General features: G+C 48.3%; 3 protein-coding genes across 5 annotated transcripts in view; all 3 read left to right on the top strand.

Annotated features, from left to right (window-relative positions):
• sfmbt1 (Scm like with four mbt domains 1) overlaps window positions 1–2562 on the top strand; it is a 29611-nt gene extending 27049 nt beyond the window's left edge. For all 3 annotated transcript variants that reach the window (XM_066697604.1, XM_066697602.1, XM_066697603.1), the window contains exon 21: window positions 135–2562. In XM_066697604.1, coding sequence (XP_066553701.1) covers window positions 135–275 — 141 coding nt within the window. In that variant the 3' untranslated portion in view covers window positions 276–2562. The remainder of the gene's footprint in view (window positions 1–134) is intronic.
• Window positions 2563–4183: 1621 nt separating this feature from the next.
• stimate (STIM activating enhance) lies at window positions 4184–14781 on the top strand. The gene is made up of 8 exons (XM_066697599.1): window positions 4184–5303; window positions 7261–7309; window positions 9425–9520; window positions 9842–9963; window positions 10249–10361; window positions 11719–11796; window positions 12047–12196; window positions 12541–14781. The coding sequence occupies exons 1-8, from the start codon at window positions 5087–5089 to the stop codon at window positions 12655–12657; spliced, it is 942 nt and encodes a 313-aa protein (XP_066553696.1). The 5' UTR covers window positions 4184–5086; the 3' UTR covers window positions 12658–14781.
• A 2232-nt stretch (window positions 14782–17013) lies between these two features.
• Window positions 17014–21075, top strand: LOC136730461 (musculoskeletal embryonic nuclear protein 1). Its single transcript, XM_066697600.1, has 3 exons — window positions 17014–17313; window positions 19258–19381; window positions 20268–21075. Exons 1-3 carry the CDS (start codon window positions 17305–17307, stop codon window positions 20381–20383), a joined length of 249 nt encoding a protein of 82 aa, XP_066553697.1. The 5' UTR covers window positions 17014–17304; the 3' UTR covers window positions 20384–21075.
• The last annotated feature ends 1740 nt before the right edge of the window (window positions 21076–22815 follow it).

Below are 22815 nucleotides of genomic sequence, written 5' to 3'. Positions count from 1 at the left end.
CAACCGGGGAGGGGGCGTTTAACAGCAGACCGCTGCAAATATAAAAACGTGAATGAATGTTAGTAATGATGGTGATGAATAATGCTGGGGTGTCTGACTCTGACTCTGTCTCTGTGTCTCTCTGTCTCTGCAAGGAGATCGACGGCCAGGCCCTGCTGCTGCTGACACTGCCCACAGTCCAGGAGTGCATGGACCTGAAACTGGGCCCGGCCATCAAGCTGTGCCACCATATTGAGCGGGTCAAACTGGCCTTTTACCAGCACTACGCCAGCTGAGACCTCGAGGGAGAGGATCAGCGAGAGGGCGACAGAGAGAGAGAGACAGAGAAGGGCAGCAAGAGAGAGAGAGAGAGAGACAGAGGGACGGCGAGAGAGAGAGGGGGACAGAGAGAGAGAGAGAGAGAGTGAGTGAGTGTGTGGAGGTGGGAAGACAGTGGGAGTCTGTGCGTCTCCCTCAGTGAGACTTTCTGTGCTTCAGATTACACTGCTTTCCCCGGGTTCTGCTCAGCGCTGCCCGCTTATTGAGTTTGTGCAAAACAGCGCACCAGTGTCCCCTCTCCCTCCTCCTGTCCCACCCCCCCACCTCTCTATACCACTCCCCTTGACTGTCCCTCTCTCCTCTCTTGCCCTGCCGAGCGGTTGACAATGACACAAGTACAATGACAACGACACGAGCACAAGACTGCGCCCCCTCTGGGCCGTCCGTCTCCAGAGTGAGTCGAGAGACGAAGTGTGGGTAGCCGTGTTTGTATGAACAGGGGGTTCTGCACACGGCTTGCAAAGATGGGGGCGGGGGGGGGCAGGACGTGTCACTGGTCTCCCCTCCCGCTGGAATTTTCTGGAGTTTTACTCAATCAGCGCAATTACTTCCTCAGTGTTGGGTTTATTTGTTGCTCGGTGCAGGTGGTTCTCTGTTCGTGGTGTGGGGGGCAGGGCTGCATTCATCCGGTTTTATATTAGACTGATGAAGGACCTGAGAGAGAGAGAGAGAGAGAGAGGGAGGCGTGTGGGGGTATGTGGAGAGAAGCAGAGAGAGTGAGGTCTCGATTGCTCTGGTCTGTTCAGGCAAACTAATCTCCTTGACATGTTCCAACTCGTACTTCCAGCAACTTCTTAAACCTATGATTATTACTAGTAGTTTTAGTAGTAGTAGTAGTAGTAATAGTGTCATTGTCATAATTTTAAAGTATTTTTATAAGAAGTGATTTATGCATTGATATGTTTTAACATTATTATAGTCGTCGTCGTTGCTTTTAAGCTGTTGACAGGATGACTGCAGCCCCCCCACAGCTCGGACCCAGAGCTGCGCCTTATAAGAGTTTGGCTCTCGGACATCAGCCCCCCACCCCCGCTCTCTCAGGACCATGCTGCCTTTCCACTCGTCCACTCTCCCCCCCTCTCTCCCTGGGGTTTATTATTAATGAGCTCTGCTTCATGAGAGTGCAGACTAACCCCACGTCATGGGGGAGGAAGTGCAGATTCCTGCCTGGCCTGCGAGTGGGGGACGACCAACAGCTTTACTGGCATCTCTGCCTGATTGTCTGTGCGTGTCTCTGTCTGTCTCTCTGTCCCTCTGTCTGTGTGTGTGTCTGCCTCTGTCTCTGTGTCTGTCTCTATGTACCTCTGTCTCTGTGTGTCTGTCTCTCTGTCCCTCTGTCTCTGTGTGTGTCTGCCTCTCTGTCTGTCAGATTTGTTCTGTTAACAGTAAGACATGACAGTCACTGGTCCTGGAGCAGGTTTACAGACCAGCACAGACACGGGGAGGTGGGCTCTCTCACTCACTCCAGGGGTTACTCTGAAGCTGAATGACACAAGGATCGTATATATATCTCCTATAAGAATGTAAATATACATACATACATATCTAACCCTGCTGTCGCCCGTATGCAATACTGTACGTTTTTATATTAAATGCAAAGAAGCTTAGCAAGAGACCCGCAGTGCAATGCAATAAATAGATAAGCAAACACACAAACACCAGTGAAACGCCCCTCTCAGCTGGGAAAGCAGAGTCTGGAGATGCGATGGTCCTCTGAGGGGAGATGTGTGTGTGACTGTGTTACTGTGTGTATGCGTTTGTGTGTGTGTGTATGTGTGTGTGCGTGTGTGTGTGTGTGTGTGTGTCTGACTGTGTGACTGTGCATGACTGTGTTACTGTATGTGCGTTTGTGTGTGTGACTGTTACTGTGTGCATGACTGTGTTACTGTGTGTGTGTTTGTGTGACTGTGTTACTGTGTGCATGACTGTGTTACTGTGTGTGTGTGTGTGTCTGTGTGTGACTGTGTTACTGTGCGTTTGTGTGTCTTGGGGAGGGGGGGTGCCCTGGGCTAGCTTTGTGACTAGCAGCTTATTTTGTGTAAATAGTTCTAATGAATTGTGAACCGGGAGGATGGGGAGGGAGCAGGGAGTCGTGAGAAAAGGGATGTTTGTGAATAATAACTACGGAGGGAGGGGTGGGTCCTGTAATTTGGTTTAATGAAATTTGTATGTAAATAAAATTGTACATAAAGTTGTGGAATATGATTCCTATTTAAAAAAATAAATTAATTCTCAGGAACTAAACATGTTGTTTTTCTTTGATTTATAATATTTTGTTTAGAAGCTATTACTAATAACAATAATTATAATAATAATAATAATAATAATAATAATAGTTTTGGTCTTTTGCAATATCTGTATTATTCCGTTCGCATAAACTACCTGTTATACAGACCTCAGGCTTAATTCACCTTGAAACCTAATACGTTGCTTGTGATTTTTGTACAGATATGATTAATAATTGATTTATAATCGATCGAAAAATCCCAAGAAAACTGGGCCACTCAGCAGTGAATCACACGTTGAAGAGCCAATCAGCAGTGACTCCTTACAGCCGTCCAATCAGATGCCTCCTCTCGATCAGAGGTCAAACACTGGTGCCGAGTCCGTTGCCCTCCCACTACCACATACTATTGCATTTCCCCGTTAAAATACTGTATCCTATTAAAACTCATACTATTGATAATAATGTGCGATCAAATGAGTGTACGAGGGGCTTTAGTATGATGAAGAGGATCACACCTATTACAGCTTTCATCAGAAACACAGGCTGCAAACAAACATCACAGAACTGCCCTGTCCACTCAGTGTCCTCAGCCTACCTTGTATAAAGTCTGCGTACTGTTGTCATTGATGAGTATCGCCCTGTAATCAGAGTAATGATTGTGTTACTATATGACGGGTTGATAATCTGATAATTACATGTAATTGTGTATTTATTTGAGGCGGATTGTGATTGCATCGACCTCTTATCTTTGGTAATCATTTCAGTCATATAATCTTATAGTCTATATAACAAGAAGTGATAGAAAAAGAAATGAATGGATCTGAGAACCAACCAAAATACTGAACATCACTGAAAGAGTGAAAATGTTCAAATGCCAGTAGGGTCCATTGAGCAGCCTCCTCGGTCCATCTGTTCTTCTGGAGGTGTCCGGCACATGGCCATTTTAACATTTTCACTCTTTCGACTGTCATATATTTTGGTTATTTCAAGCATATTCTTTATCATTTTTGCATAATGTCTCCGTGTGTTGTCCAAGGCAGACACGCATTTTGACTTCTTCAATCCATCTCAGATGCTCAGCTGCCAGGCATGACTCTGGTTTCACTCGGGTTCCGTTTTCATGCACACGGGAGCTCCCGACATGCGCTGCGGGTCTCCGTGTGTTTTTACAAATACGACGATTGTATCGGTAAATCGTGCGTTAGTGTTCAGATAGGCAATCCAGATAAACGGAGCTGTAAATAAATAGATAAATCTGGATTGCCTTTCTCCGCAGCCCCGCGACTCCTCGCCGCACACTGAATAAATAGCGCATTGAGGAGTGACGCAGTCCTTTGTGTGGATTGCGCTGCCGCTCGCAGTTCTAGAACACATGTGTAAACCTTTATGAATTATTCAGACTAATTATAAGAATGTATCTCGACTCTAAAACAAGCCATTATTGATTTATTTCTCTCTCTCTCTTTCCCCTTTGACTGTCAGGCCCTCCATGCAGGGAATTCCATGCGCAGGGGCGAGATGGGAGCTGTAGTCCGGTCAGAGCACAGGATCGCAGCTCCTCTCGCCAGCTGTGGTCGTGTGACTACATTTCCCAGAAGGCACCCGGGCGGCCTGCGATTGGGCGGCGTGGCCTGTGACGCGCCGCCGGGCCTGGACTCAGAGTGAGTGAGCACGGAAGCAGCTGGGGGAGCCGCTCGGACCCGCGACACGGACCCGGCAGCACAGTGGACCGGTTCCGCGTCGCCAGCCGCTTGGGAGACGGCCTAACACGCCGTGAGAGCGGAGGCTGTATCCGGGGGGTTATTGTGCGGGGTTTTGGGAACACCGTGGGGCTCGATTGGGCGACAGGATGCCAACCTGCGGGGATGCGCGGGGATCCGGACACTGACAGACCGACCTGCTCGCACCCGGGGCACTGCGTGGGAATAGCGGCCGTGCCCAGCCTGAGGACGTCGGGTCCCGCACCTGCCTGGGCGCATCTGCACCGCGGGTGGCGTGAGGAGCCGGACACAGTGCCTCGGCTGTGTGCTGGGGTCCCAGGTCGGGGTCCTCGGGTGGAGGGCAGCAGGACACGGCACTCCTCCACTGCACACACGCTCTGTATCAGGACACGCATACGTACAGAACAGATGCGTCTGGAGCTCCGGTCTCTGCGAGGTGAAGGGGTGGTTAGAGGACGGCTGCCATGAGCCGGCAGTCCCGGACCGCCAGTCTCTCGCCCGTGTTTTTGTGCGTTTAGGTCGGCAGGCAAACGTAAACACAGCCCGCAGCCCGACCCGCCGGGACCCCCATGTGCAGCCGGTCCCCACACCAGGGTGGCAGGAGAGCGGGGCCCTGGCTCGGGGCTCAGTCGATAATCGATAATCACGCCAGCAGCAACATCCCGCCCTGGCCCATTGATTGGCATTAGCACAGACTGAATAACAACCCCAATCCACAACAACGCTGCAGTCGAGGATAAACGAATAATCGATTGATCAGCTGACTGACTCTTTTTGCGCCCTGAGTGTCTCATCGGTGCATCGCCATCCCTCCACTCTGATGGCTGAGATTGGGCTGAGGCAGATGCTGTCCCGGCCGGCGGAGGGCGCTGTGCGAACCGCCGCCCTGTCCGCCCCGTCCCTGCAGAACTCCTCCCTGTCCGCCAGCACGACCCCTGGCAGCGACTCCCGGGGCTGCGAGAACGGCGCCCTGATGGACAGTTTCGGTATTTTCCTGCAGGGGCTGCTGGGAGTCGTGGCCTTCAGTACCCTAATGCGTGAGTGCACCCTCTTCATCAATCAAGCAATTAGTTAATTGGTTAATATGTATTTGTGATCTGTATTTAAGTTGTGTGGCAGTAGCCTTTTATCCAGGGTAATCTACATTCATTAACATCAATAATGAACACCGAAACTACAATGTATGTATTTACAGCCTGGTATTACGTGTGTGAGTGGATGGGTGACTCGAGGACTTGGGCACTGTGTCTCTGGCTGTGTCTCAACCCTGCAGGTTGACTGGAGGAGTGTCTCTCTGCCCCTCCCAACCTGACTGTCTTCATTCCTCTCTGCCTCTCTTCCCTCTCTCTCTCTCTCTCTCTCAGGCACTGTCTCAGTCTCTTCCTGTCTTTCATCCTCCCTGCCCCCCGCTCTCTCCAGTGCACTTTACTCATGTCTCCATCTCCCCCCAGACTGATAGTGAATCAATGGCAGTGAAGCTGTGGGATCACTTCTCCCATTAGCGCCCCCCCCCACCACTCCACTCTATTACAGCATCATGGGAGAGAGGAGCCGGTCTCACCAGCCCCCCGCTGTCTATTAGCACATAGTGCTGTGAGTGGGGGGGGCATCCTGCAGACCCCCCCGCAGGAGAATCTGCAGATTTATTTCACACAGGTTTTCTCTGCACTGCATACTGTGTCTATTATTGTTATTATTAGACAGGCAGCCCAGACAGACACAGCCTCCCCCCCAGCTCTGCCTAGCACCCGTTTTGGGGGATTTTACACTCAAAACGGGAACTTCATCAGCAGCTTTAAATACGAGAGAGAAAAGAAAGAAGTAGAAGATGGAGGGAGAGGGAGAAAGAGCTGACAAGCACGTGTGTGTGTGTGTGTGTGTGTGTGTGTGTGTCTGTTCTGCCCTGTGCCTCCGACTCCCTGTGCAAATATTACGTTCCCTCAAAAGCCCACAGATTGAGTGCCTGTGGATTTTACCCGTTGACTCCCCACCCCGTCTAGACACACGTCTGTGGTTCTTGTCCTTGTCCATTCATTTGCATCTGACTGCTCCATTGGCTGAGCAGCACCAGGACCCTGACACACACACCGGGTCTGTGACGCACACGGGCACGCTCTCACAAACACGCTCTCACAAACACACACACAGAGGGAGGCACTGCTGAGCGTCACACTTCATTACAAAATACAGGCAACGTGAGAGTCAGGCCACAAATATACATATCGTTACATATCTCATACGTATATATTTGTATTCATGCTGTCAGTATTGCACTTCATCGTTTAAACTTATTTTGATTTCTAAACACAAACGAACTTTCCTCCTTTCTTTATTTCTGATTGTTTTCTCTCTATGTATCATTGTCTCTTCCTGTTTCTCTCTCTCTCTCTCTCTCTCTCTGTTTCCTGTGTCTCTGTGTATCCCTCCTATTCTCTGTTTTTGTCTCTGTGTGCCTTTTTTCAGTTTCCGTGTCCCTCTGTGCTGTCTCTCCATTTCTCTCTGTATCCTTCTCCCTGCGTGGCTGTTGCAGACAAGTCAACTGTGGTTCAATATAGTTGTCTGTCTCACTCTTTTACAGTCCTATTGAATTCAAATACAGGCCAGCTTTATTGACGCTTTATTAAAGCAGGGACTATTAGAGCTCAGGAGCAGGGAGAAGGGGAATCTTTCACACAGGGATTATACACTGAAGACTTCCACAGACATTGACAGACATTTACTCTGCCCGCTTGCCTGTCCGTGTTTTTCCACTATCTGGTGAACTGGAAAATCTGGATGAGCTGTGGGAGCGCGGTGCTGTTTTGAGCGGGGTGGGGGGGGGGGGGGGTCAGACAGAGGGGACCCCAGCAGAGTGGAGAAGCAGTGACTTCTGTTGATTGAATCCCCCAATAAGAGCAGCCGTCTTGGTCACCTGTCATGCTTGGCTGTTGTGTTGCGGTGTTGTTGTGTGATGTTTTGTGTTGTTGAGTTGTGCCATTTTGTGTTCCCCCACAGTGAAACGCTTCAGGGAGCCCAAGCACGAGAGGCGGCCGTGGAGGATATGGTAACTATCACCCCCCCGGCACCCCATTCTTCCCCCTCACCCCCCTTCTGTACAGCCCTGCACTGCTCCACATCCTATTACAAATCATCATCATTATTGTCGTTGTTGTTGTTGTTGTTGCTGCTGCTGCACACACACACCTATTCCGTTGCCGAATTCTTAGATGATGCACAATTTGAAAAGACACTTGGAGATGCTTAGTGATGGGTTGTTTATATTTATATAGTTGTGTCTGTATTTATTTATATATATATATATATATATATATATATATATATATACACTCACCTAAAGGATTATTAGGAGCACCTGTTCAATTTCTCATTAATGCAATTATCTAACCAACCAATCACATGGCAGTTGCTTCAATGCATTTAGGGGTGTGGTCCTGGTCAAGACAATCTCCTGAACTCCAAACTGAATGTCTGAATGGGAAAGAAAGGTGATTTAAGCAATTTTGAGCGTGGCATGGTTGTTGGTGCCAGACGGGCCGGTCTGAGTATTTCACAATCTGCTCAGTTACTGGGATTTTCACGCACAACCATTTCTAGGGTTTACAAAGAATGGTGTGAAAAGGGAAAAACATCCAGTATGCGGCAGTCCTGTGGGCGAAAATGCCTTGTTGATGCTAGAGGTCAGAGGAGAATGGGTCGACTGATTCAAGCTGATAGAAGAGCAACTTTGACTGAAATAACCACTCGTTACAACCGAGGTATGCAGCAAAGCATTTGTGAAGCCAAATTGTGATGGCTAGACGACTGGGCAGAGCATCTCCAAAACTGCAGCTCTTGTGGGGTGTTCCCGGTCTGCAGTGATCAGTACCTATCAAAAGTGGTCTAAGGAAGGAAAAGCGGTGAACCGGCGACAGGGTCATGGGTGGCCAAGGCTCACTGATGCACATGGGGAGCGAAGGCTGGCCCGTGTGGTCCGATCCAACAGACGAGCTACTGTAGCTCAAATTGCTGAAAAAGTGAATGCTGGTTCTGATAGAAAGGTGTCAGAACACACAGTGCATCGCAGTTTGTTGCGTATGGGGCTGCGTAGCCACAGACCAGTCAGGGTGCCCATGCTGACCCCTGTCCACTGCCGAAAGCGCCTACAATGGGTACGTGAGCATCAGAACTGGACCATGAAGCAATGGAAGAAGGCGGCCTGGTCTGATGAATCACGAGTTCAAGGTGTTGACTTGGCCTCCAAATTCCCCAGATCTCAATCCAATCGAGCATCTGTGGGATGTGCTGGAGAAACAAGTCCGATCCATGGAGGCTCCACCTCGCAACTTACAGGACTTAAAGGATCTGCTGCTAACGTCTTGGTGCCAGATACCACAGCACACCTTCAGAGGTCTAGTGGAGTCCATGCCTCGACAGGTCAGGGCTGTTTTGGTGGCAAAAGGGGGACCTACACAATATTAGGCAGGTGGTCATAATGTTATGTCTGATCGGTGTATATATATTATTTTCTCACTCTTTCGAACCCTTTAGAACATTTGCCCCATCGTGGTCATTTGGTGTCCATTAATAACTGAGTGATCAAGGATCCTATCCAGTCTGTTTTTGAATGTTCCCACATTGTCTCTTCAGCCACATCGCTGGGGAGTTTGTTCAGATTGTGACGCCTCTCTGTGTGAAGAAGTGTCTCCTGTTTTCTGTCTTGAATGCCTTGAAGCCCAATTTCCATTTGTGTCCCCGGGTGCGTGTGTCCCTGCTGATCTGGAAAAGCTCCTCTGGTTTGATGTGGTCGATGCCCTTCATGATTTTGAAGACTTGGATCAAGTCCCCACGTAGTCTCCTCTGTTCCAGGGTGAAAAGGTTCAGGTCCTCAGTCTCTCAGTAGGACTTTCCCTTCAGACCTGGAATAAGTCTGGTTGCTCTCCTCTGAACTGCCTCTAGAGCAGCGATATCTTTCTTGAAGTGTGGAGCCCAGAACTGTCCACAGTATTCCTTTCTCACCCTCCTCCCCTTTCTCATTCTTTGTTTCATTCTCTCTTCCTCTATCTGTCTCCCTGTGTCTCTTATTCTCCTCCCTTCCTCTTTCCCTCCCCCTCATCCCTCTTGTATGGGAAATGAAACTCCATTCTTTCATTTTTCATACCCCTCTCTCTCTCTCTCTCAGGTTCCTGGACACCTCTAAGCAGGCTATAGGGATGCTGTTCATTCACTTTGCCAACGTCTACTTGTCTGACCTGACAGAGGAGGACCCATGCTCCCTGTGAGTGCTTTAACGGAGACAGTGGGCTGGACTGCGATGTGGGGACAGCTGTGATAGTGGACTGGTGTGGGACTGCGGTGTGGGGATAGTGGACTGCAGTGTGGGGACAGTGGACTGCGGTGTGGGGACAGCTGTGGCAGTGGACTGCAGTATGGGGACAGCTGTGACAGTGGACTGCTGTGTGGGGACTGCTGTGACAATAGACTGTGGTGTGGGGACAGTGGACAGTGGTGTGGGGACAGCTGTGACAGTGGACAGTGGTGTGGGGACAGTGGACTGTTACCCCACAGTGTGATAGACTCCCTCTGCCCCCCGCTGCAGGTACCTCATCAACTTCTTGCTGGACGCCTCGCTAGGCATGCTGGTGATCTACGGAGGGGTGCGCGCCGTCAGCGTGCTGGTGGAGTGGCAGCAGTGGGAGTCTCTGCGCTTCGGGGAGTACGGTGAGAGACGCCCCTGCTGGACACAGAGGGGTCGCTTGGCTGTGTCTGTCTGTCTCTGGTTTTCCCAGTGTGGGGTTCAGTATCTCAGCTGCCCACCGGGTGTTGCCATTGTGCTACCGATGTGTTGACAGCCCTGCCCTCATCTCTATTGATGTTACTGTTGTTATTGTGGTTCTGTTTTTATTTACCTTTCTGTCTCTCTCGCTCTCACACTCTCTCTCCTGTCCTCTCTCTCTCTCTTTTGCTGTCTTCTCTCGCTCTCTTGCTCTCTCCTCTCTCCCCCAGGGGAGCCGGTGCAGTGCGGCGCGTGGGTGGGGCAGTGTGCGCTCTACATCCTCATCATGATGTTTGAGAAGGTCTTCATCATCCTCATCCTTCTCATCCCGCAGTGGAAGAAGGTGAGTGGGGGACTCGGGGGCTGTTGGGGGACAGATGTGTGAGAGCGAGGTGGGGGGAGGTGTGAGTGTGTCAATATTAGGGCTGGGCGATATGGCCAAAATATTGTATCACTGTATTTTCCACGTTTTTCACGGTATGATGTTTTTTAATTATTTATTATTTTAACAACAAAAAGGTCTGAATAGATTTAGATTTCATGAGCACAGAATGGCTCAGAGTCAAGTGTTTTATTGGCCATTTTATACTGTTCCTAAAGTGAGAACAGTAGCACACAACACATTGACTGAAGTGCTGCTACTTGCTGAGCTTTTATCCAGCGCTGCTCCCGTGTCAAACCCCGTCCGCGCCTCCCTGCCTCCGCCTCGTCTCACGCCTGCTCGTTTATGCAATACACGCCGCATTCATGTTCATTATGTGGCTGAGGTGTCCGTGAAGCGCAGAGATTCGCGTTCTGGGGGTGTTTCTGTGTGACGTTGCTGGGCTCTGAGAGGCTGCTGTGAGGGAGAGCTGCAGCTGCGAGACGAGGAGATGCTGCAGAGATCGAGAGGGTCGTGCGAAGCTGCATTAAACCACTGCCGCCCCGATTAGCGGAGCTGAACGACGACTTCTCACACAGTGAAGCCGATTCGTCACCATTGATCTAGAACACTAGACCTGCGCCGCAGCAGTCCACGCTTCATTAAATGATCAGATCCCGCCATCCCATTGGTGGAGCCATGCAGATCTGTGGACAGTTTTGGGCCGATACCTGGCAGATGAAATTCAATGTGGACAAGTGCAAGGTATAATTACACTATGGGAGGAACAGAACTAGATGAGTAACGCATGAGAAAGACCTAGGAGTCTATGTGGACTCCTCACTTTCTCCATCCAAACAGTGTGGGGAAGCAATAAAAAAGGCAAACAGAATGCTAGGGTATATTGTCAAAAGTGTAGAATTGAGAACAAGGGCAGTGATGTTCAGACTGTACAATGCACTAGTTAGAGCTCATCTGGATACTGTGGACAGTTCTGGGCTCCACACTAATGGACACCAAATGAGCATGATGGGGCGAATGGCCTCCTCTTGATTGGACACTTTCTTACGTTCTTACTAGCAGCTGAACGATGTGGCTGAATGACGCAGTGATTGGTACATTATTCAGTTTGTCTTAGACAACTTTAAAACACCGATATGAAGGTCTAGTAAAAGTCCAAACCGGTCCGTAAATGAATACCGGTGTATCGCTTGTTACGGTATATCGCCCAGCCCTAGAGGGAGGGAGTGAGTGTATAGTATGTAGTAGTGTGTGGTGTGTATGGTGTGTGTAGTGTGCGGTGTGTAGTCTGTGTCGTTCTGACCTGCTTCCCCCCCAGCTGGCGCTGCTGAACCCTATCCAGAACCCGCAGCTGGAGCTGGCCATCGTCATGCTGATCGTCCCGTTCTTCGTCAACGTGAGTGAGATGCCATCAATGCTGCCCCCCCACCCCGCTGGCCTTTAAACCCCCCCGTACTGTCAATATTGCCCTCCCAGTGTCTTGATAACTGCCCCCTTCCTACCTGCTATCCTTAAATGCACCCCCCCCCCACCCCATTATGTGTTTATATCACTCCCCCGTCCATCAGTGAGTCCTGATGCTGTAGGCGGCCCACTGACTGTGTCTCTACCTGTGTGTGCGTGTGTCTGTGTGTCCATCCCGACAGGCCCTGATGTTCTGGGTGGTGGATAACTTCCTGATGAAGAAGGGCCGCACAAAAGCCAAGCTGGAGGAGAAGGAGGCCGGAGACGACTGCCGGGGCAGCAGCAAAGTGCGCTACCGACGCGCGCACTCCCACGAGGAGTCAGAGTCGGAGGTGAGAAGCGGGGGGGCAGAGAGGGGCAGTGACGAGCGGGAGACTGGATGTCAAAACCTCATTCATTTTTAATTTAGGTTTGGTTTTGAGGTAGTGAGTGAGGGATGGAGGGAGGGAAGAGTGAGGGAGGAAAGGAGGGAGGGAGGGAATGTGAGGGAGGGAGGGAGGGAAGAATGAGTGAGAGAGGGAGGGAGGGAGTGTTAGGGATGGGGGAGGAAGGGAAGAAAGAGAGGGAGGGAGGGAGGGAGGGAGGGAGTCCCAGCTGATTGGTTCATCCCGCTAACGGTTGGTGTCCCTGATTGGCGGCTGTCTTGATCGAGTCGCCGGCGTTCCTCTCGCCGTAGATCCTGATCTCCGCGGACGACGAGATGGACGACTCCGAGGCGGAGGACGACCTGCGGCGCCTCACCGGCCTCAAGCCCGTGAAAAAGAAGAAGCACCGGCTGGGACTTCCTGTCTGAGGAGCGCCCTGCCCCCTGACATCCGACCCCTGACCCCTGACCTCAGCCAGGGTCGAGGGGCCGCGGGACAGAGTGGCGTGGCCCCTGCTCTTCAAAATCAAACAAACGAATGGATGATCGAGGGAACAAGGGAATGAATGTGAGAGAGAGTATGTAACACACAACGCAAGCGTGTCATGGCAGGAGGCGAGAAGAGGAAGGAAGACTGTACCGCTGCAGCGCTGGAATCCCAACAGAACTAATTTTCCTTTTTCTTTTTTCCTGTGTGTTTGGTTTGGTTTTTGTATTTTCCTTTTCGAGGGACGTCCGAGGAGGCCGGTCCTTTTTTCCCCGATTGGACGCGTCTTCCTCTCGGCAGCAGCCAATCAGAAAACGGGTAGCACCCCCTTATTCTGAGAACGGCTCGGTCCAATCAGGGACAGGGGATAGAGTGGGTGGGTCGGAGGTCCGGTCAACACACCACAGCAACTAACTAGATATCAGTGCTGGGGCTGAGACGCTACCACGGTCACTTACAGCCTGTGAATCAATTAATCAATTAACTGTGACTAATTAAGCCCAACGGTAATTAAATGATGCAGCTGGTTTAACGGGTTCGTATTGAAGAAAAACTGGATGGTTCAAACTGTACCGGATTTTATAGGATCTGCGTCCTGGTGGGACCAGCGCTGATCCGATGCCAGGGATACTGACGTCACACAGTAGTTGCTTTAATGATGTGCTCCTTTTTGTCTTCGTCTTCATGGTCTCCTCCTCCTCCTCCTCGCTGGTACCGTGCTGTCTCTGTGTCATCTGGGCCGGACCCTTCCTGGGGGTGTTGGGTGGGGAGGGCAGAGTAGGGGACTGTGATGGGGGGAGGGGCAGTGTGACAACATGTGCATTTGGACCTGAACTGGAGGTGAGTTCCCGACTTGATCACGGATGTTTCTCCTCTGGTCGCCCCCCATTCTGTCCAGCCCGACCCGGCCCGGCCCAGAGACATCAGCAGAGACGGCGCTCGGAGGAGTCGAGGTGTGAAAACCTGTCCTCTAATTTTGTTGTTTTGTTTTTAAGGTTTAGTGACGTTAGTCTGACCAGTGGCAATAGTTACACATATTCACACACTTATACACTCACACTCAAACACACACACACCTACAGACACACTCGCAGACAGACACACACACTTACACACTCACACTCAAACACACACACAGACACACACACACACACACCTACAGACACACTCGCAGACAGACACACACACTTACACACTCACTCAAACACACACACACCTACAGACACACTCAAAGACACACACGTTTGTTTGTGTTAGTTTTTTGTTTCGGTTGATGTTTGTTGTCTGTCTTTCTAACGATGAGTCGACGGCAGCGTTTGCACAGAAGACAGCAAAAAAATGCAATGCACTTCAACCCAAGGGTCCAGGGTTGTTGGTCTGAGAGGGCGTGTCTCAGGCGGGGGGAGACAGATGTTTGTTTGTGTGTGTGTGTGAACTGTGGACGCCGTCAGAGCTGCTTCGGCGTGCGTCTCATTCCATGGGGGGCGCTTGGGGGTCTGTAACGCTCTGGTGATGGGGGGTCTGGTCTCAATAGGGACCAGGCTGTCTTTTTAATCATTTTTATTCTTAACATATAGATATAAACATAATGAGTGTGTTAATCTCCTGGACTGATGGGACGGGGGGTATGGAGTCAGGGGGGTCAGGACAGACTGCAGCGCTGCACATAAAGACACACACACACACACACACACAAAGACGTACACAAACATGCACGCAGAGAGGAGGAGATGGCTTACGACACACACACACACACTCTGGAGGCAGACGGTGCGAGACAGACTTGTGGACGGTTGTGTGTCCCCGAGTGTGCTGGGGGTGGGGGGTCAGTCAGATCGTTGAGCTGAGGAGAAGCACAAGAGATGTTCAGAGAAAATAATAAACCCACAAGACCCCCCTGTTGAGTGGGGGGGTGGTGGTCGCCCCCAGAGGCTGCTGGGAGTGTGGCGCTGCACATGGAGGCCGCTGGGAGATCCTGCAGGAACAAAACACAACAAGGTCTTATCTATATGATGTACTGACATTATATAAACGTTTACAAATAAAGTTTATAACACGATGCAAAATGACCGGTGATTGATTGATTGTATTAGTAGTAGTAAGATTTTTTTGCTGCAATTATAAAGGAGTAGTGAAGTGATAGAGCATTTATGGTTATGATTGTTTTTATTATTATTTAGTACTAGTACTGACAGTAGTAAAGTAAGCACGTGTGTGTCATTATAACAGTGCTGCTCTTATTATGATTTAATTATTAGGAGAAGTCCTTATCTAGGGTGACTTGGACTTTACAGCAGAAACAGTATTACAGTATTACACAAGAGCAGTCTGTAGCGTAAGGTACACTTATAAATTTCAATTAAAGAAGTGAATTTATAGTATCACCTTATCACAAATCCTGGAATCTTGTAGAACTCAATTTCTGTAATAATTGAACGCAGACACCAATTCCAAAGATATAAATTGTCAAATTTATTCAAAACAAAGACTAAATGTAGCACTACACTAATTATACAAAAGGGAAAAACTAATTAAAATTCAACTCTAGATCAACAAATCAAAGACAAATCACTTCCGTGACCAAATCAAAGACCATGGGATCGCATATGATAACACACAAATCATTAAACAAAAAAGGTTATAAACACATTGACTACAATACCGGTTAGTAAGACGAAGGTGAGTCTCTCGTTATTATTGTTAGTCAGACATTAAATAACTACGCAGGTTAGTATTTATGTCAGGTAACTTCTCGTTATATATATATCAGTCTCATTAACGTTTAGGTGCCGAGAAAGATCCTATCATTACTTGTTACCACAATTTCCCTTAACTGATTATTATTCAATGATTAAGGATAGGCAGGGCCACCAATAATCTAATGTCTATTAACTTGTGTCAATTTCAGACTAAACAGTTAAACAGGAATGAGAAGATATTTCTCGGCGTTGACAGATTTTATTTCTAAAATTATCAACAAAACAGTTTAATGCAACACACATTCATATTTAAGAAAACTAAATGATATTACACATTCTAGAGTTATGGATCACAGATCAACATTTCTAATTGATTTCTCAAATGTCATGAATCATGAACTCCAAACTGTTAAACTTATCTGAACTTCGTCGCAGAGAGGCCTCTCTGGCTTCGGGCTCAGATCACAGCACACGGCACGAGGTCCGTGTGGTTTGGAACAAAGGCAGTCCGGTTCGGCTTTGTCCAAGAACTTCCACTCAGTCGATGCACCTGGAAGTTGGGGTTTTGCGAATGTAGAGTCTTTTCCAAACAGATTTTCCACTGGTTTGAAGGCTCCAAGGTTGTGCACAAAATCTTCTTTTTGAGCAGGGTTTCCACCGTAGTTACTTGAAGACAAAGTCTTTGAGGAAAGCAGGGCCCTGTTCGTTCCAAGGGTCAAGTTTCTTAAGACTCAAATAGCTATTTAAATGACTGACACTTTCGTATTCAGTCGACTTAGTCAATTGTCCAGCTGTAAAACTCCACTGATCAGGTGGGCACAGGCGGGCAGCGCAGTCTGTAAAGTTCTTTATTTAATAAAGTCCTTTAAAAGAATTCTTCGTACGGCTCAATCTCCTTCTCCCAGTTTAACTCTTCTGTTCCCATAGGAGGGGAAGCAGTAAAGCAATAAGGAAGACGTTTAATAAATAAAGTGAGCGCTGAGCCGAGCAGGCTGCTGTGTTACAGGTACGGCCGGCCGGACAGGTGAGTCTGTGGTAGGTAAGAGTAAAAGTCTTGAACTGGATCTGAACCAAAATGATTATGATTATTAATGATGCTTTGTTGTCATCAATAATATGATGATTATTATTGCTGTGCAGGGCTGAAGGGTGTTGCTGAGGCGGGGTGTGTGCCGTGTCGCCCCCGAAAACATGCACAACACAAACAAAATCATCGAAATAAATAGCCAATGATGTCACAGTTAGTCAGTCTCTCCGTAAAGAGCTTTAAGAAGCGCTCGGGGGTGTGGTGGGGTGACTGTGGGTGTGAAGAAGGAAAGTGAAGCAGTGTTGACACCCGACACCGGTGCAGACGGGGGGGCTGCGGGGGTCTTCCTCAGCTCTGTATTCTGGACAACTGACTCGGGCTGTAATTATAGTGTGGGGCAGGTGTCCTGACCAGCACCGACCCAGGAGAGAGAGAGAGGGAGAGAGGGAGGGAGGGGCTGGTTGTATTTTCTGTCCTGGGGAGGTGTTTAAATAGCAGACGTGGAGGGAGGGTCAGAAAGGAAGGAAGAGACAAACTGCAGAGAAGAATATCCCGGCCATCTTCCTCTGAGCAGCAGCTGTCAGTGTGGGGGGGTGTCTGTGGTGGGGCACTTGGCTCTGCTGTGGAGCCCCAGACATCATCGCTAATAATACCCCCTTACAACAGAGTGAGGGAGGAGAGAGCGAGAGAGGCAGGCAGGGAGGAGGCTCTGCCCACAGACTGACTCAGGCTCCGGGAGAGAGGGCTGACTCGCAGGCTGAACAGCTGGTATAAATCGTGGAGAGGGAGCTGCCCAGCCGATCCACTGTGCTGCCCTGACCTGCCTGCCTGCACCCCCGGACTCCTGCCCCCCGTCTGCAGCCATGTCTCAGGTACTGATATCACTACTGCTACTGTCAGACCACTGCTTGTCAACTGTAGTAGAAAAAAGAAGAGAGAGAGCGACCACAGCTGAAAGGAGAGTGTGATTGTCATTTCTGTGGCTACAGGCGTCTGCTAAGGATCAACAACAATGATCATTGCACCTGTTTTAGAGTTTTAGTTTTTTTATTATTGTTGTATCGTTGGTGTGTTTTTATTAAGCTTTGACAAGTTCGCACCATAATGGGGTTTGGGTAGCTTGTTTATATGTGGCTCTGAAGATGGCGTGTGTGTGTGAGTGCATGTGCGTGTGTGTGTGTCAGTGTTCATTTTGGCAGCTATTTAAGATTTAGTTTTAGTCTTACTCTGTTGACTAAAATGCTTATCATTTTTAGCCACATTTTAGTCATTCCATCTTTCATTAGTTTTAGTTAATATTAGTCAACGAAAACTGTCATTTTAGTCTAGTTTTAGTCAGTGTAATTATAGTCACATTTTAGTCCATGTATTTTATTTTACTTCATTATCATCATTATGTATTATGTCTGATGCCGGATGTTTACATCAATTATGGATGCAAAACATAAACGTATTGATTGACTTAATTTGAAATTAATTTGGAATCAAGTCACAAACAGCTATTGTAAACGTCATGGTCACACATTACTATAATTCAATATTTTTGAAGTTTGAAGTCTCTCTTGAAATTTGTTGTAATAACAATAGAGTACAAGAACAGTATGGAAGCATATATTGGACTTCATTCAAATGCAAATGTAATCCCACAGCTGCGTTTTCATTTTCCATGTACGCACGCGTTATTTAGGTACAAATACCACATAATCATGCCATTTGTATTTGTATATTTCAGTACGCACATTCGCTGACAATATTAACATTTCAAATGGCTTTTGCTTTAACATTTCATTTTCAAAGACTTCCCCCACAGATAGACAAAAGATTGGATATTGACAGTGATATTAAAAGCATAAGCATATTGTTAAGCTCTACTGTGGCCAAGCGTGAACTGCGCTTCATGCTGTAAACGCAAACCGTGGTTTACTGTACTTATGAGTCAACCAATTAGATCCTATCTGTACTAATCACAAGACCCGCACTTACCAGTCCTTCCCACCGTCTGTATCCGCTCCACGGTCAGCCCAGTACAGTAACCGCACAAGCGCTTCAAATTAGCGGGTCACATTCTGTTGCGCAGATTTCCGCGGTTCTGCGCAGATCTGCAGAATCCCATCGATCCCATTGGTGGAGCCAAGCAGATCTGCGCAGAACTGCGCTACACAAACGCCATGGCCGAGTCAAGGCATGCATGGTTATGATTGGACCATGAGACAGCACCTTGACAAGCCGCCTCGCACAACACTGTCATTTATGTCCATCAGTCTTGAGTTGAATTTTTTTCGTCACATTTTAGTCAACTAAAATTAGAAGACATTTATTTTTAGTTATGGTTTTTTTCACAGTATTTCGTCTCGTTATCTTCAGTGAAAATAGGTCGTTGACGAATATTTTCGAAATTAACACTGGTGTGTGAGAGTGAGTGTGTGGGTGTGTGAGAGAGTATGTGAGTGAGTGTGTGTGTCTGGGGGGACGGGTCAGGGCGCTGGCAGGACCTGGGGTCTGCAGGGGCTGTGCAGGCCAGGTGTAATCGACACACTGCCACGGCACTGGGAAGCAGCTGTCAGCCATTTGTAATAAAACAGTTACCACCTACTAGTGTTTAAAGTGTTACCAGAAAATGTGTGCGCGCTGGTGCGTCAGTCTGTTAGTATGTTGTTGCGTCAGCCTGTTAGTATGTCAGGATGTGAGTGCATCTTTCTAAGCTTGTTAGGCGTGTCCAGGCAGATCCCCGTCCTCTGCACAGTATGAACACCCAGGGAGCCGCGGCCACCGTGGCCACGCTGTCATACAGTGTTGTTTCCTCACTCCCTCTCCAGCCCGGCGAAGTGAAGAAGAAGAAGAGGCCGGTGATGAAGGAGGAGGACCTGAAGGGTGCCAAGGACAAGCTGGGCCTGAGAGGAGAGGTCAGGTCCAAGACCTACGAGGTCATGAAGGAATGTGGTGAGTGTCCTAACAAAGGGTATGACCGTAGACGCGCGGCGGCCGCCTGCTGTGAGAGCCACGCCCTGAAACGAGGTCAGATAAGAGGGTGAGATGAGTCATGTGACCCGAGGCTTTGATGTGGGCAGCAGACCCTCCTGCTTCATTCTGCTGCACTGGACCGTTTAGCGCCTGGGGGGAGCTGCTCTCTCACGCTCTCCTCTCTCTCTCTCTCTCTGTTTACAGCAGCCTTGCCTTGTATGGCAGGTGAGAGAGAGGGGGACAGTGGTGGACAGAGAGAGAGGCAGACAAGGATAAAACTAAGAACAGATGGACAGAGAAGGAAACCAGGGGAACTGTGGGAGAGGGAGAGACTGGAGGGAAAGGGGGGGCAGAGAGTGGCAGTATGGTTGAGAGAGAGAGATGAGTGCAGAGGGAGGAGGTACGTTGTGGGAAAAGTGTCCCTGTGTTCCCACCTCCCAGAAGAGCCCCTTCCCCCCAGCCCTGGAGTTTCCACTCCATCTATAGAGAAGGGCTCTCTCTCTCTCTCTCTCTCCCTCTCTCTCCCTCTCTCTCTTGTTTATGAGTGTGTCCCTGAGCTGACATTCCCCTGGCATCTCTCCCAGCCACCCCACACAGGAACCAGGGGACAAAACAGCACAGCACAGAGCAGCAGAGTCTCATTTACAGTAGTGTAGCTCAGCACAGGTCAGCGCAGTGTTGATGCACTTGTGTGTGTGTGCAGTTCATTGACGTGTGTGTGTGTGTGTGTGTGTGTGTGTGTAGTCTGTTGATTTGTGTGTGTGTGTGTGTGTGTGTGTGTGTGTGTGCAGTTCACTGATGTGTGTGCAGTTCACTGACGTGTGTGTGTGTGTAGTCTATTGATTTGTGTGTGTGTCTTGTGCAGAGCGTTCCGGCACGGTGGCCCCCTCCGTGTTCAGCGGGGCGCGGACAGGCACAGAGACGGTGTTTGAAAAGCCAGGACAGGACAGCAAGCCAGCCAAGAGCGTGTTTGGAAACTAGGCCGCAGGACAGCGTGGGGGGGGGGGGAGTGGCTGGCAATGACTGACAGTGACTGGCAGTGCCCCCCCTCCCCCCCCACAGGAGACATCCACACACAGGATGCCAGCACGATAACTAACACTGAGAGGGTGTCTGTCTGTCTGTCTTCACTCTGTGTGTGTTTGTGTGTCTGTCTCTCTCTCTCCCTCGCTCCCCGCCTCATCTCCCTCTAATTTTATATGTATATTTTACACAGTATATATAAAATCCCTTTCATGTAGGACTTTCTCTTTTTATCTTCTGCTCCCAGTGTTTGTTCAAGGGTATCTTGCTTGTGTAGAGGGCTAGGTGCCAGAGTCAGAGTCAGGGAGGAACTGTGGGAAGTATTATTTCACTCTGTTCGGGGAGGGGGGGCACAGTGCAGCGTAATAAAGTCAATAAGGGAGTGTGGGAGCAGCTAGGGAGCTATACCTGGTCTGTGTGTATGAGAGTGTGTATATGTCTTTGTGTGTGTGTGTTTGTGGACACGCGCGCAATCTTAATGAATTCACGGCTGTAAAGAACTTAATTAATGAGCCTAATTAAAGTACAGCGATGGCTTTGGTGTTTATTTTGTATCTTGTTTTTGTTTAATACTCTCTGTATTTCTTACATGGCTTATTGTATTAATAAATCATAAATAATTGCAAAATAGTAAATGCTTTATTTATTCATTTGCTGGTTTGATTATTTATACATTTTATGATTGTGTGTGTGTGTGTGTGTGTGTGTGTGTGTGTGTGGAGGCTGTTGTGCTTTATGTTCTCTTCACAACGTTTGCCGGCATCAGAGCCCAGCAGGGAGAATGAGGTACTGTGCCAAGAAGTGAGTTTATTTTTTTATAGTTCAATTAACTAATTAATTGATGTGTTTTAGTAAGTGATACAATCAAAACGCACTCTTTCACACATGCATACACTTTCTTTTTCTTTCTCTCTCTCTCTCTCACACGCACACATTCACTCTCCCTCCCTCCCTCTCTCTGGCAGGCGGTGCTTCCAGACCCAGGTGACAGAGTCCTGAAGGTAACTGGCCGTTAAGGGGCGTGTCTCTTTTCCTGTGACATCACTCAGAGCTGTGCCAAAGCCCCGCAGTCACATAGTTAATCATTATAATGTGTGTGAGTAAATGCATGCATTTATCTATTTGTGGATCTATTTATCTAGAAGTCTGTTTGTTTATGTATTTTGCTCGTTAGCTTTTGAGTCATTGCTGCAGATGCCTCTATCCAGGGTGACTTTTACAGTTCATTAATCACAAACGCACAACGCCCTGCTTATTGTGATAACACCCAACCAGGGGTGTAAAGTAACAAAGTACAAATACTTAATTCCTGTACTTAAGTATGTTTTTCAAGTATTTGTACTTTACTTTAAAGATTTCCCCCATAAAAATGTTGCCCGCAAATGTTCCCCATGGCACTTACAAATCCCCCAAATTTGGGGGAAAATCCCCCAATCTGACAACAGTGCGTGTGTTGTGGACCAAGGGCCAGATGTTAAAAAAAACAGGAACAGGTGTGCAGACAAGCAAAAAAAGGTGGTGTCCAGAAAAACTTACAGTTTATTCATAGTCACTGGTTATGAAAAACGTCCATAAGGAATAACAGTTTCTAACAAAACTCAGTCCAAAAAAGAAACAAAAACAAAAGAAACAAAAAGCCCATCAGCAGGATAACTAATGCCCCACAGCTTCCTAGTCCCAGGTTCGCTGTTAACTATATATTTAGCATCCTACCCACTCCAGCATCATCTTCCCCACTGACTCCTTGGTCCCGCTTTTCTACTATAGTTCACTTAGGCCCGCCCCTGGACCAAACCATTAGACAATCATGGTAGCAGTCTACCTCTTCTAAGTGCCGCCTCATACCTTCAAGGGTTGCTTTTCTAAAATAGTAGACCATTGTGTTTGACTTGGACCTTGTTTTTTGAAAGAATGCCTCAAAGCTAACCATGTTGTGATCACAATTTGCCATTGGTTCTGTAACTAGTGTCCCTCTGACTCTGTCTTGGTCATTTGAAAAGATCAAGTCAATGCATGCTCTCTCTCTGGTTGGTTCCCTGACAAATTGAGTTAGAAAGCAGTCATTTACCATCTCAACCATTTCTATTTCTGCTTCTGTAGTCCCCACTGGGCTTTCCCAGTCTGTGTTTGGGAAATTGAAGTCCCCCATTATAACAGCCACATCCTTGCTACATGCAGTCCTGATTACACTGTACAATGCAGCATCTGAATATCTGAGTTTGGTGGTCTGTAACACACTCCTACCGCTAATCCTCCAGATCTCTTGTTCAAAAGTTTCACCTACAAAGATTCTGTTTTTTTTTTTACTGGGATCTAATTTGAGTTCTAAGAATTGAGTTCTAAGTAGTAAGAATCGCATCCTTCTAAAGCGCTCGTCCTGCGTCAGACAT

This window comes from Amia ocellicauda, chromosome 3, assembly GCF_036373705.1.
Source record: "Amia ocellicauda isolate fAmiCal2 chromosome 3, fAmiCal2.hap1, whole genome shotgun sequence".
Taxonomy (NCBI): domain Eukaryota; kingdom Metazoa; phylum Chordata; class Actinopteri; order Amiiformes; family Amiidae; genus Amia; species Amia ocellicauda.
The sequence above is the reverse complement of the archived record's forward strand: the minus strand, read 5'-3'. Positions and strand labels throughout refer to the sequence as shown.